This window comes from Prorops nasuta, unplaced genomic scaffold (genome assembly GCF_024137725.1).
Source record: "Prorops nasuta isolate Cenicafe-Biocafe unplaced genomic scaffold, Cenicafe_Pnas_1.2 PNAS00018, whole genome shotgun sequence".
In the NCBI taxonomy this organism is placed as follows: domain Eukaryota; kingdom Metazoa; phylum Arthropoda; class Insecta; order Hymenoptera; family Bethylidae; genus Prorops; species Prorops nasuta.
In genome coordinates, this window is record NW_027116815.1 from 4723272 (window position 1) to 4736747 (window position 13476).

The following is a 13476-nucleotide window of genomic DNA, read 5'->3' on the forward strand; positions in this document are numbered from 1 at the left end:
TTGTGTTTTCTGTGGATTATAATAAACTATTTTATTCTAATAAATTAGTCATTCATTGTTCTTCTCGATATCCCGTAAATTACATAACCTTTTTAATTAATAACATTGGGTATAAGAAGAGAATTAATAAATAAATACTTTCTTGAACTATATATTATTTATTGGATGCCATAAAAAGGTTACTCACCGTCGTACAATACAAAGAAAACATTAAATTTTCTTACAAAGAGATCGAAGGTGAAATTAATAACATAATTCTTAAAATAATATGTTTCTCAATATCTTTCTACCTTTTTCGACTCTTAATAGTACGATGAAGAGTTATATAAAAGTATAATAAATTACAGATAAATTGTGAAGTAATAAACTCTTAATACATTAGAATATTTGGTCATTTGGTCGCTTTTATTAACGTTAACAATTAACGTGCACTTCTAATAAAAAGTGTCCTAAGTGTAAATTTTCTTATTATTTATTTAAATACATTTTTTCGTACGGACGCTCTAAGGTGGTAACTTAACGTTTACGTTTAATAATAAGTCCGTCTATTTTACAAAATACAGGCAACTCGTAGAATTCCATTTCTAAATAGTTTTTGAACAAATTTTCATTATCGAAAATAAATACACGAGTTTTATTTTAACATTGTCGAAGTCTTGTATCAATCATTATTTGTAATGATTTTGGTTAAAAAAAAGTGACAATGTTTTTCTAGTGCAAAAGAAAAGGATGCTAATACTGCATTTACGCGTCTGTTAAATTAAGAATTCAACGCAATCAATTTATTTATGAAAAAAAAAAAAAAAATAGAAAAATAACTCCACCGGGTTTTTTTCTCCACATTTGCACGATCTCTGCTTTATACGTAATGAACATAAATGTACCTTAATTTTATTGCAAAATTATGGTCATTTTTGGATAAAATATTAATGATAAAATTAATATTTGTTGAGTCATTGAAGCAATATGACGATGTAATTCAATAACTTCCGTTAAATATATAATCAATCGTTATTTTGATACAAAAATTAACCATAGCTCACTCTTATGGATGCATTAATAAAATATAACATTTTAAATATTTTCTGTATCGCAATGGTGTGTGATGCAAATACTTTGCAAGATTATAAAGATTTTATTGATGATCTATGGTTTGAAAGAACCATTCTGTAAATCGTCGAAGCTGTTGAGCCGCAGCATGACTTTCGTCTTGCAATCGTCGATTTTCATCTCGCAATCGACGAACTTCATCCTCCAAAGATAGTCGTCGACGAGTTTCCCGTTCAACTCTCAACTCTAGAGTTGAAACGTGTGATTGCAAATCGGGCACTGAATTTCTGCAAAAATGATATCTTTTAAGTATTTCCCAGAGAAACAATTTATTAACATTGTACGTTCATTATATAGTTTTAAACTTACGGAATTGAATTGCATCCCTCAATTAATCTACCATCAGACCACTCTTGCTGATATTGTTTGTTATTTCTATTGGAGTCCACTTGACGATTCTGCCAGCACTCCATATCATTATCTACGTGATTTTTCGTATCTTTTACCAGTAAATTGTTGGATGACTTATTTATTGGTTTAGTGACCCTTGGGGATAATCTGTTAAAAAAATGTTATTGTTAAGACCTTGTTACTATATTAAAAAATTTAAATATTGAACCCCTTTAGTAATAATAGCAAAAGCAGTAACATACCTTTCTTCTTTAGACAGTTTATTTTCACTAGGAGCAGTGCTGGACACTGTACTCGTATTGGAAATAACAGGAGCTGGTCTTGCCATGGTTAAAATTACTTCAGAACCATTATTACCATTTTCCTGGCCATTTGTAGGCAATACACTTAACGTAGAAGCGCTATTACCACAAAGATTCTCACGTGATCTACATCTATTTTGAATCTCTAGCATGTTATTGTTCATCTTATTCGAGTTTTGATTAGCCATAAGACTGTTTGTAAGATTATTATTCGTTAACTGGTTGTCGTCAGAAAAATAATCTGGGTTGATGAGCTTCATCAGATCTTCTTGAAGAGTGCTCGAAGTCAAATTTGCCGAGTTTCTATGTGAATTTCTTACTCCTGGTTTAGGCCTGGGACTTTGATTTCTCGAGCTACCGCTAGAAGGTGTCAAATTTCCTCCACGATGTTTGTTGGCTCTTCTCAATCTTGGAGAAATACTTCCCGATCCATTAGAAAGCTCATCCTCGCTAGGAAGAGTGGTTGCTTCTGTGGTGGGATCTGGAATTCTCACTTCCGGCGGAAGGCTAGAAGCAAATTCTTTTGTTTGTCTGTATTCAACATTCACCTTGTGCGGGACTGGTCTCTCTGACATTGTAGTTTTCAAACAAGTCACCTTCTCGCCAACCTTAAAATCGTGCGGAACCTCATACCTGATTGGTGCATGATCATTTTCGTTATTTCTATGATTTGGTGGTACTTCTACTTCATACTTATGATCAGGATCATATTTACTATTTCTTCTCTCATATATCTCTTCAGGATAATCATAAGAAACATTTCTCTTCTCATGAGCTCTCTCTTTCTCGTCTTGTAAATCATATTTAGAATTTCTATCTGGTTTTACTTCGTAATCGTACTTTGAATTGATCTGTTCATGATCGTTGTGCCTGATAAGATTATTGTTACTGCCAGACTTTGGAAGGCTATAATTAACATTTTGCATCAGTGGCAGAGAATTAGAGAGATTTAATTTTTGATGCCCTGAATGGTGCTGGTTATCATTTTTGTGTAGCTCCCTTTGTGAAACGTAAAGGTTTTCCTGTTTAGTTTCATACTTTTCTTTTTGTAATTTAACATAATTAGTCGCTACATGTTCTTGACAGCGATGAACATTCTCTAAATGGCGTTGATAGTTTTCATGTCTATCCTGTAGCATTCTCGCAGAAACATAATTGCTTTCTTTTCCGTAATGATCATGATTGTGATATTTGGAATTTTCTGCGAATTGCTTGCTACTGGCATAATGAGACTCTTTATCTTTTTTAGGAGTGGGAGCTCCCTTGTTCGGAGTAACCGCTTGATAGTTTTGTCGGGCTGGTAGAGGTGGAGGGGTGCCAGTTGTTCGGTGGTGACTTGGATCTTGATCTTGAGGTTCTAAAAGCTCATACCTGAATAAGAGAGATATTAAATTAGTGAAGAGCCTATGAATTATTAATTTCACAATGCAAGCAACTCAAACGAGCCTCGCATTGAACGCATAATCATTGAGTTTACTCACCACCGATCATCGGCACTACTATGACCGCTGCTGCTGCTGGTCATCGTACCTTCCAGTGGAAATCGTGGATCGTTAAATGATCGCGAACTAGATCCAGTTCCGTATCCAGAACTATTGCTAGATCTAGGAGGACTAAACGATCTGTCGTATCTTCTTTGATTTGACATTGCTGTTTGTTGCGACGGCGTATTGTTATCTGGACTAGTCACGTTTTCATAATCCCCTTCATAATTATTCGACAAATATTGGCAATTAGGCAAATTACAACCTCTATAATAAAAATAAGAGAGAAATAAACACTTGGTTAGATTTTTCAAAGGGTTGTATAAAGAATTGGCTTCGCGTTTTGCGATACAATAGCATAAATTGATTTCACACCTTCTTGGGTTTCCTTCATTGGTCGGTGGAATCACTGTAACAGTGACCTGAGCACTGGTCTTAAGCAGATCAACCATTTGATCGTGACTCAAAGTGGATACGGCAACTTTACAGATTTCTACTAGCCTTGAACCCTGTCGAAGACCTGCCTGCCATGATAATCCCATGCTTTCTACTTGTGTCACCACGCCATCGGGTTGAACGTGAAATCCCAGCTGTCCCAGGCTGTTTCTCTTGAGCGAAAGCTCCGAGGCCGGTGCTCCTTGTGTCACTGCACGCAGTCGAGCAACGATTTCCATTAATTCATCGCGCTCCCCGTAATCTACTCGAACGTGGATCGTTATGCATTCACCTTGATGGTGATACAGTCTTAAACTGTGAAGACAAAATAAAATATTGATTAATAACTTGATAACAATTTTGATTGGTTTTTTGTATACAAATAAATGCTATGATGTTTGCTTACCTATTTGTTTGAGCATGCCATCCCAAAACGCTGATGCATGGTGTAACAAAAACAATTTGCCTAGAGTGTTCCTCTATCAGAACAATGGTGTCTACACTTATTCCTAAATAACAATCGGTATTTTGATTACTGTCTTCTAAAATGACTTGCCAACAAATTGCACCACGTTGAGAAGCGTCGCAGGAAAGTCTTGGACGAACTGCCACTTTCTTTTTACTACTGAAGGACAACATAGCTGCACAAATAATAACAATTAGCATTTGATTCAATAGAATTAATTCGCAGAATACATAAAGGAAACTTACAAAATTTTTGTCCAGTTTCCACTATAGTTGTCGACGAATAATTCGTAGCCAAGTCTTTTAAGTATTCCTGCCTGGTTCTTGTAGCCATTGTTGCAAATTTCTTAGACCTAACATACGAAGTATAATTACTATTGCATGTTTAAGTAGTTTCATAAAAAGGTGTGCCTTTTGTCATTAAATAAAGTTTACCTGTGAGCAGCGTTCTCAGCATTAATTACTTTTGCTAGAATAAAGTCAGCAAAGTTTTTTCCTTTAGAAAATGTTGCACCTGGTGGCACAGGTGGTCCAAAAATTGGCACCTCTTTACTCCTTGAAACTGCAACGCTGTATTGCGTGTTTTCCGAACATGGATTGATTCCTTTGACAATGATAAAAACATGTTGAAATTGGGAACGTATTCTTCTAGGACTGAAAGGTAAAGCACCCGGTTCCTGAAAAAAATGAACAATCAATGACATTGGCGACTCAAACTCTAATAATAGATTTCATGACTCTATTGTTTTAGATTTTCAGTTTATACCTGGAAGACTATTGTAACAATATCATTCCCAATATGTCTTTTCCTCAAAAGTTGCTGCCTGTTATTGGGTGTAAATGGCAGCATCGTAGAAACGTGGAAAGTGATTTCTGCGCCTCGATGTGTGGCAGCTACAGCATGAGTTCCCGTCGAGTCCGTTCTGGTGTCCAAACCTGCTTTATATCCTTCGAAGCCTCGCAGTCTTATTCTTTGGCCTGTTAAATCAGTTTTATGAATCATTGGCATAAATCGATTGTATAAATTAATTTTATGAGTGCTATCATAAAATAACTCATAATAATCATCGTTACGAGCTGAGTAATTAAATAGCAAGCTATTAAAGGAGTAATCCATTTATTTTACTGGAGAATACAAAACATTATAGGTAAAATTTTAACGCGTTAACACGAAACAAAGCATGGATCAGAAAAATTCAAATTGCTTAAGCACCTGTGAGTAGGTCAGTAGCCATCTAAGCGAGTATTTTTCCATTACATATACGCACTACTACTATAATTACTGTCCAAGTGCTTTTATTGACATTAACGCCAGAAACAAGAGCATAATGAGCTTCTAACGCAATACCTAAAATTACGCGTTTCACTTTTAGAAAGTAACAGTCGGCGTTAATAAAGATAATTGAGAGTATGGTAAGCATCATAATTCATGTTTTTAGCACTTGACTGCGTAGACAATTTTTCTCTCTATATATACAAAAATTATATTTATTCCATGAATATAAGAACTGGAAAATCTGAAGGATCGTACCAATGGTGTCTAGAAATTCTAAAAATGCTGGTCCAGCATGTTGATTATTGTACATTTCCTCTTCCGTCCTTTGCCCGGACCTACAGTACAGCACACCGACTTTATATCTATTTGAAAGTCCTTGTTCGTCTAATCTGGCAAGAGAGTCTTCAGCCGCTGGTAATCCCAGCCTGAGGCAGCCCAGTTGAACTTCCGGTGCAACCAGCTCCAAGAGTTCTCGCGTCGGTAGCCTTCCCTGTGGCCTGATACCGAGTGCTTCTTCCGGAACTGAACCACGTAGAGTCAATAGTTCCGTAGTTCGAACGATTATTCTGTACTGATTCCCATCCTTCTTGATGCTGATGGCCACTGGTCCCAGTTGTTCATCCATGCCAAACCAATTCTGATGCTCGCGGCCTGAACCAAATTCACCCAACAATTATATTGACGAATAAAGCAATCGATTTTCTCACTTTATCCAAGAGGAAGTAATCAAGTTACCCAAAAAATATCTGCGATAGTAATGAGCGCCCTCATCGACGCTTTCGATCGGCAGAGGTCTCTTTTGCAGAGGACAAGTGTGTTTCCACATGGTCTCTCCTGGAGGTGGTTCGAGAACGGAAACTCCGTAAGCAAGTGGTGGCCTGTGAACTCCATTGGACTGGGGACATCGCGTAAGACCAACTTCTCGTTCACCTTCGCCTCCAATCTCATTCCTGAAGAAGGAGCAGGACTCCAGAAGGTCATTGTCTGAATGCAAAAAAATAGTCGTTTAATAAATATTTTATAAAAGTGTGGAAGAGGATGGAAATAAAATTGTCAAATATTAATTGAACGAAACATCGCGAACCTTTGCCATCCCCTGAATCCTCTTCAGGAGCTTCGTCCGGCGTGGACGCCCTCAAAGAGCTAGCAGCGGAAGCGCCGGTAGCAGTATTCCTTCTTCTTGCCAAGAGAATTCCTCTTAATTTTGCAGCGTATCCAAGATTAGCCGTTAAGGATTGACAGTCGTAATGGGCGAAGGCTCGTCTTCTGTGTCGTTCTTCGACATCCGCCGATATCATCGGGCTCGAGCAACTTTCCTCCCCACCCCTCGGAGGTTTACCACCCCAAAGTCTATTGAACTTTAGTCGAAGTTTCGGACTGGAATTTCCGGTTGGCCCGCAAACTTCGTCAACGTCCGGTGATTGGCTATCCTGCACTCTCCTCGAGTACTCCGAGGATACCGGAGAACGCTCCTCCGTGGACCGGAAGTCCTGTAGCATCGCGAACAGATTGTCGCCGGCTGATACAGATTGCGCAACTACATCGATGCTTCCTGTATGAAAAATATATCAATCTTATTTACATATCAAAATCCTCGGTGATTCATTGATCGTTCCAACAATTATTTTTATTATTACCATGAGAGCCATATTCTCTTCTGAGGGGGGTTTCCGGTATTCTACACGCCGGATCCGGGCTGTGCGGAAGTTCCAGGCTGGAATTGGACCTGTGAAGTGCCAATCCTCTGGCGACGCGGCTAACAGGCCCTCCGCTGCCGCCTCCGTTGATCGGTAAACTCGCGATCATCTCGTCATTCTGCAAAAAACAACAAAGAGAAACATTATTTTCGTTAACCACTCGACCTAGAGTTTTATTATTATTTACCACAAAAAACCTTTCAGCCAAACTCACGAATCGCTCTGTACCAATACATAATCTATATTTTTATACAGTTTTATCAGAAGACTGTGCATACAATCTCGCATCAAATGGTAAAGTAAACAAACCTTACATTTATATACACACTACATAAATATATTTCAATAGAAAAAAACCCTATTAATATATATTCGTAACACAATTATCACGCGATCCAAATACTTTTTCTCTAAAAATCGATTTTAATCGTTCGAAGAAATAGAAAAATATGAGTGTAACTCATAAACTTTCAGCAATATCATTTGGCCGATTAGAACGACGAGATTTCAGTGGCGTTTGGTTAGCGTGGAGGAAATTCGGTTCCGGAGCGTAACGAGTTTGCGGTGAATGGGCGTGCTGACATTGTTACAGTTGTTACCGAAGAACGCGAGTGGAGTAATTGCCGCTGGTAATTAATATAGCACGCTGATGAGCGTACGAATCGGTTGGCGTAACTGTACACAAGCGATTTTAATAAGTAGCCTGGCAGGAAGACGCGAGAATGAAAGGATTGATTAGCGAACGCGTTCCGCGCTTGCGGTATTTTGCGTGGTGGATACACATTTACTATCCCATAACTCTCCTCTCTCTCTCTCTCTCTCTCTCTTCTCCGTTAAAGCTTCTATCCTTCTTCGTCTTCTTCTTCCTCCTCACCGAACCCGTTAAAATCCTTCGCTAAACATCCACGAGAATCCTACAGCTCGTTACGTCGTACAATTAATTGTTCGACAAATGAGCAAATAAACTTTTCTCATCGTAGGACATTTTACAGGATTTTTTCTTTATTGGAAAACCTCGGTTAACCACAGCAGACTTTAATTTGCGTGTAATTTAACTGCTAGGATATATATGTATAAGCCGCGTTCGATTGGCCATTGCAAAATTAGATTTGTACTTTCATGGAGCGAGGAGGAATTTGATGAATTTTATTATCAAATTTTGCGGCTTTTTCGTTGTAAATAATTGATTGGTGCGTGCGTGCTTGCGCGAGGTGGTGGGGAGGGGCGGCGTGCGTAGAGTTCGAATGCACGAATGCTGGCGAGGGCCCGTGAGTCTGCACGTGGCCATCAGGAGGAGGCAAAGAGGTGACGTCTGGAATGCGCGGAACGCAAAAGGCTCTCTCGACTGGCCGCGGTCAGTCATGCCAAATACCTCCGTGGACCCATCCCTCTCTCATCTCTCCTCTCCTCTCCCATTCGCTTCTCTTTTACTCTGCCCCTCTCAGAAACCTCCACTGCGTTCAACGACTCGTTATTATTATTCCGGCGCGCCGGAAGCTCACTTCACCTTGCTTTCTGCGTCTCTACCGCGTTGCAGTCCCCCTCGAAATTCTTCATTTTACTCCTTGATCACCATTCAACATTTTTTTTCATCATTCCCACCCGCGCAGTTCAATTGGTCCTCGTGTAGTGTTTTATATTCTTTGCAATCTTATATATGTGATATAGAGATATTTATTTTATATATTGTATGTGCGAGATGCGAATAGATTTTTTACTGCTTTTCTGAAACTCTCAAAAGGAAGGATTTCTACAGTGAATATAAATTTTACCCCTATAAATCATTATTTAGCTTTTGTTCCTCTTTTCCACCCTAGTACAGTTTCATTCATATAATCTTCAGTATTTATTTGAAATATTTTATATTGTGAGGTGCGAATAGATTTTGTACTAATTTTCCGTGACTCGCAGAAGAAAGTATTTTCGCAGTGAATTGCAACGTATCAGCGCACCACTCGAGCAAGTCGGGCGATAATGAAGAAACTTAAGAGGCAATTCCACGGACAAACTCGCGTTGACTCATCGTTTGCGATCTGCCAAGGTCAACACTGTAGGAAGGAAACCACTGGCTTGTTCGATAATCCACATCGTTACATTTATTATTGAACTTTGTCGATAACAATAAGCCACTGTAATCGTAACTATCATAAAAATTAATTTTTATCTAAAAGCTATGAAAAAAAAGCTTTCGTTTCTTACGATCAGTGTGTTCGTAGAAAATGTCCAATAAGAAACGTCGTGATAAATATATAGCATGGACATATATAGAATCTTAATAATTGGTATAAAAACATTTGAAGGAATCAAATGGAACCTGCAGAATTAAACACCTGGCCTATTATTGCCAATTACTCAATTTCCCTGGTAACGTTTCGATGAATGAAATTTATTATCGAGACTCGGAGTTGAGTTATTAATTAAATTCTTATACCATAAACATTTGTAAGAGCGCGAGTCCTTGGGTATTAATGCTCGGAGCTGACTCACACTTAAGAGTCGTTAAGAGCCTTTACTTTTCAGTCTCTCGCGCCTTTGAAATCCTGTCCAATCCGTTTCAGGATTAAAGTGATTTCTAGCTTGTTGTATGGTGGTAAACGATTTCTAAATTGCTCGGCAAAAATCCAGAAAGAATTGGATTCGAATTGCGCCGTCGTTATCAGTAGCAACTTTCCCTTACATTTTCCTGCCTTCGATGAATTTCAGAATTGACTCGGGCTTGATTGCTAAGACTCATAAACGGTACGCTCGAGCTGTCCAGGCCGACTCATAAAGGTACATTACGCAATAAATCGCTTACCTCACGTACGCAATACGATACATACTTGCATAAATGATACCCTCTTACCCAGCTGGTCTATTCAACATTTTCTTGCAAGACACTCTCGGCTTATCCGTAAAGCCTTTTTCTCACTTTCTTCCATAAACTCTTCTCTCTCTCTCTCTCTCTCTCTCTCTCTCTCTCTCTCTCTCTCTTCAATAATCCCTTTGTCTCTCCACCCGAGTCTAAATTATTTCAAAACTCAAACTTTCCTCAGCAACTATTATTTTTATTTTACATTTATTATCAGAGATTTTTCTTCCTGAATATACTTCCATTGTCAAGCCACAGTGTTCTCCACTTAGCTCCATAAACTTGTTACATAAACAGAGAAGCAAAAAGAGTAGAGTTTCTATATTTTATTCTATATTTATATCCGTGGTCAGAGCACACAGATCGAAGAACGGAGCTTTGAAAGTTTATATCTAAATGCATGGGTCACCTTATTCTCGCATCAAAGAATAAACTTTCTTTTCGTGGACCAGTCCTGTTTTTTCTTTCAAGTTTATTCCCTCTTCCTGTTTATCGCTCGAGTAATAAAAGTCACTCTCCATTACCCCTGACGCTGTGTTTTAAATCAGCTGCGAGTGATCCTGAATTTTCGAGTATCAAAGCCTGAGTAAAAAAGTTTTCTATAGAAGCGTATAGTAGTTTTTTGTGACGAACGGAATTGGAGGGACATAGTTTTTGGCAGGGAACTCGATGACGGATGATCCGTGAAACTTATCGAAGCAGATATCCGCGTTTATATATAGGGGGACACTAAATCCCGAGGAAGCGTAGCCGGTGCAACGCGTCCAGGATGAGGCAGTATGGGTGTTTGCGGTTGCACGCACCTTGAGCATTCCCACAGCAGGGGGAGGTCGTTCTGCAACCTCAGTCTCACCTACGAGAACTACAATACGCACCGAGAGACACTTGGCAAACTGATATGCGCTCTCTTTACCGCAACAATTCTTATTAATTTTACCTTTCATATACGACACATTTGTCAAATTCAATTTACAAAGAATATAATATCTGTGATAAATCGATCGATTAAATTGTCAAAGAAATTTTTGGTTTAATAATCAACGATCCAACAATTGTCTTGTGTAATTTTTTTAAAAGTTTTAATAAAAAATTTTAGCATGACGCGAGTGTTTTAATAACGCGTATTTTATCTCATTATTCGCACTTAGAAACATTGGGAAACTGATAATTGCTCCGTTCCACTAGAGGAAATCTTAATACAGCTTTTCCATAAATTTGTAAAATTAAATTTACAAGAGGGAAAAAATCTGCGAGCGAAACAATCGAGTAATTTATCAAAGTTAAATTTCTAATTTGAAAATCAACGATCTAGCAATTTTCCTGTGTACCTTTTAGAGCGTTTAAATAAAAAATTCTTTCGCACGACGCAAGTGTTAAGGGTTAGGCGTAGTTTATCCCACTGTCTCCCGAGCACGCAACGCGAAGACCGCGCTTGGAGATATCCGATGAGATGATTCGAACTAGTTATGTAAATGACCTAGCATTCTTAAGAAGCCTATATATACATATACATTTATATACACTGCGTTTTCCCTCTTTCCCCATAAACGTCAGAAGCGCATTATTTCCACGACCCTTCTCCCGAGGAAAAGAGAAGGAAACTATCGGGGTGCCACTGCGTGACTCCCATTCCCCGTTAATTAGTACCATCCTGACGTACCCATTACAACGAATGACCCTATTCCTCTATAGTAACCAAGCAGATTTTCCAAATTAAGCATCTTCATTTATATCTCTTAATTATACCTAGCTTCGTTAACTTCATCTTCGGAATTTCTCTACAAGTTTACAGCTCCATTTACACACTTTTACAAGAAACTTCGTTTGACATTAACCTGTTACAAGTGTAACTGGCATTAAACGAAAACAGATAAGAAAAGAATTAGGAAAGTGTTATTTCCAAGTGCACTCGCATCATCGGAATCTCTCTCATTTTACGTGGAAAATGTAAATGCGACCACGGGGCTCGGGCTTTCATAATAATAAGCATCTCGGTATATATATATATATGTATAACGATCTGTGCGAAGATGTTAAGGCAGTATTGCGCTTATTAATAAAGGAAACGCGGAGTTGCGCAGATCGCGAGATTAGAAAGTTAATTTTTCTGCAATTAAGAGGTTTTAGCTCGCGTTTCCGTTGGGCCATCGAGCGTGAACCGTTGGCTATGTAAGGGCCTGCTGCATGGATGTATCCCTTGCAGAGGCTATGAGAACAATAACTCCGCAAACTCTCACCACGAGCGAACAACATTTTCTCTCCATGCAGCCTGAATCTCATAGCCGAGGGAGCATCTCCATTTTCGCCATTTTTACCACTGATTTATTCACCGTCGAGGAAATAAAGATTCGAATCTTCGCGAGATTGCGAATAAGGGAAACGGTCTTCGGCTTATTTCCACTCCGGAGGGATTACGGCCTCTTTGCGGCCGCGCGTTCTATTTGAGTCCGGGGATGGCCACGTGCGGACTATTCACGCATGTCTACTTCATTTTCGTTTATATATATATATATATATATATATATGTATTATATACTCTGGTGGATAAACGCGTGGCCGTGCTAATTGATGGCCACTACTCCAGTGTACACGCTGTCCAGGATGATCAGACAACGGTCAACGACCCCGCTTCTCTTGCCAACTAGACCGTCGTTGATCCGGGACTCTTGCTACTCTTCTTGCCTTGCGCGAACGAGTTTATTGAATTGCTCCCCGCAAAAACCAGATAACTCGCAAACTCGTCTCTTTAAATCGTCGCTAAGTAAGTAAGTAGCGCAAACTCTGATTCTTTTCTTTTTAGATCTCTCAAAATTGTAGGAAAGCGTCTCGAGTGTGTTAGTGTTTGAACTTTGATAGAGAGATTTTTTGTGTAAAGAAAATAATAAATATAGAATAGCGAATTGTTTTTTCTAGCTTATTTGTCATGGTACCAAAGAACACTGAGTTAGATGATTTTGTGTATGTCCAAATTTGATACTATGTTCTTGTACTATGGAAAGACAGTTAAGATAAGATTGTAATAGATGTATTTAATTTTCACATTTATATATTAATATATGGAAAATACATATAAACTTATTTTGGTGGTTTTAAATTTTCTAGCGGAGATACTCGAACCTGATACTGCATGATGACATTCTTACGCTCAGCTGATTTATTCATTCAGCTAACCAACGACTTGATTCACGTCGAGTTCCTTTATCTTAAATTATAAGATAATTTTCAACTGTTTTCATACATGCTCGAAAAATAACCAATGAATCAAGTCACAGGTTAGCCAAGTGAACTAAATCAACTCAGAATGTTATTCGGAAGCTTCTCAAGTGTGTCGAGCTTTAAATAATAATGTAAAGAAGTTGATGAAAAAATAGTGGTTTTTCACGCGTGCAACCCGTCCAATTTTGCTCTTCTGTATTAATATAAGCGTGGTCTGCTCGTAGAAGAAACTAGCGCCTATTTATCGTTCCCAAGAATTCCCTGTTCTCTTCTGTTTGTCTGCTGCTCG

The 13476-nt window shown here is 38.5% G+C and overlaps 1 protein-coding gene across 3 annotated transcripts in view; it reads right to left on the reverse strand.

Moving 5' to 3' along the window:
* Positions 1-144: 144 nt before the first annotated feature.
* The window catches only part of LOC136780098 (signal-induced proliferation-associated 1-like protein 1), a 35121-nt gene continuing 21789 nt past the window's right edge, over positions 145-13476 (reverse strand). For 2 of the 3 annotated variants that reach the window (XM_066738201.1, XM_066738202.1), the window contains 13 exons: positions 7061-7238; positions 6508-6975; positions 6159-6407; positions 5679-6074; positions 4914-5125; positions 4583-4824; positions 4394-4500; positions 4089-4323; positions 3623-3997; positions 3245-3514; positions 1704-3134; positions 1420-1608; positions 145-1337 (listed from right to left, as the gene is read on the reverse strand). In XM_066738201.1, coding sequence (XP_066594298.1) covers positions 1136-1337; positions 1420-1608; positions 1704-3134; positions 3245-3514; positions 3623-3997; positions 4089-4323; positions 4394-4500; positions 4583-4824; positions 4914-5125; positions 5679-6074; positions 6159-6407; positions 6508-6975; positions 7061-7229 — 4545 coding nt within the window. In that variant the 5' untranslated portion in view covers positions 7230-7238 and the 3' untranslated portion in view covers positions 145-1135. Of the gene's footprint in view, positions 1338-1419; positions 1609-1703; positions 3135-3244; positions 3515-3622; positions 3998-4088; positions 4324-4393; positions 4501-4582; positions 4825-4913; positions 5126-5678; positions 6075-6158; positions 6408-6507; positions 6976-7060; positions 7239-7307; positions 7454-13476 lie in introns of those variants that run through there. The other variant, XM_066738203.1, reaches the window with a different exon arrangement.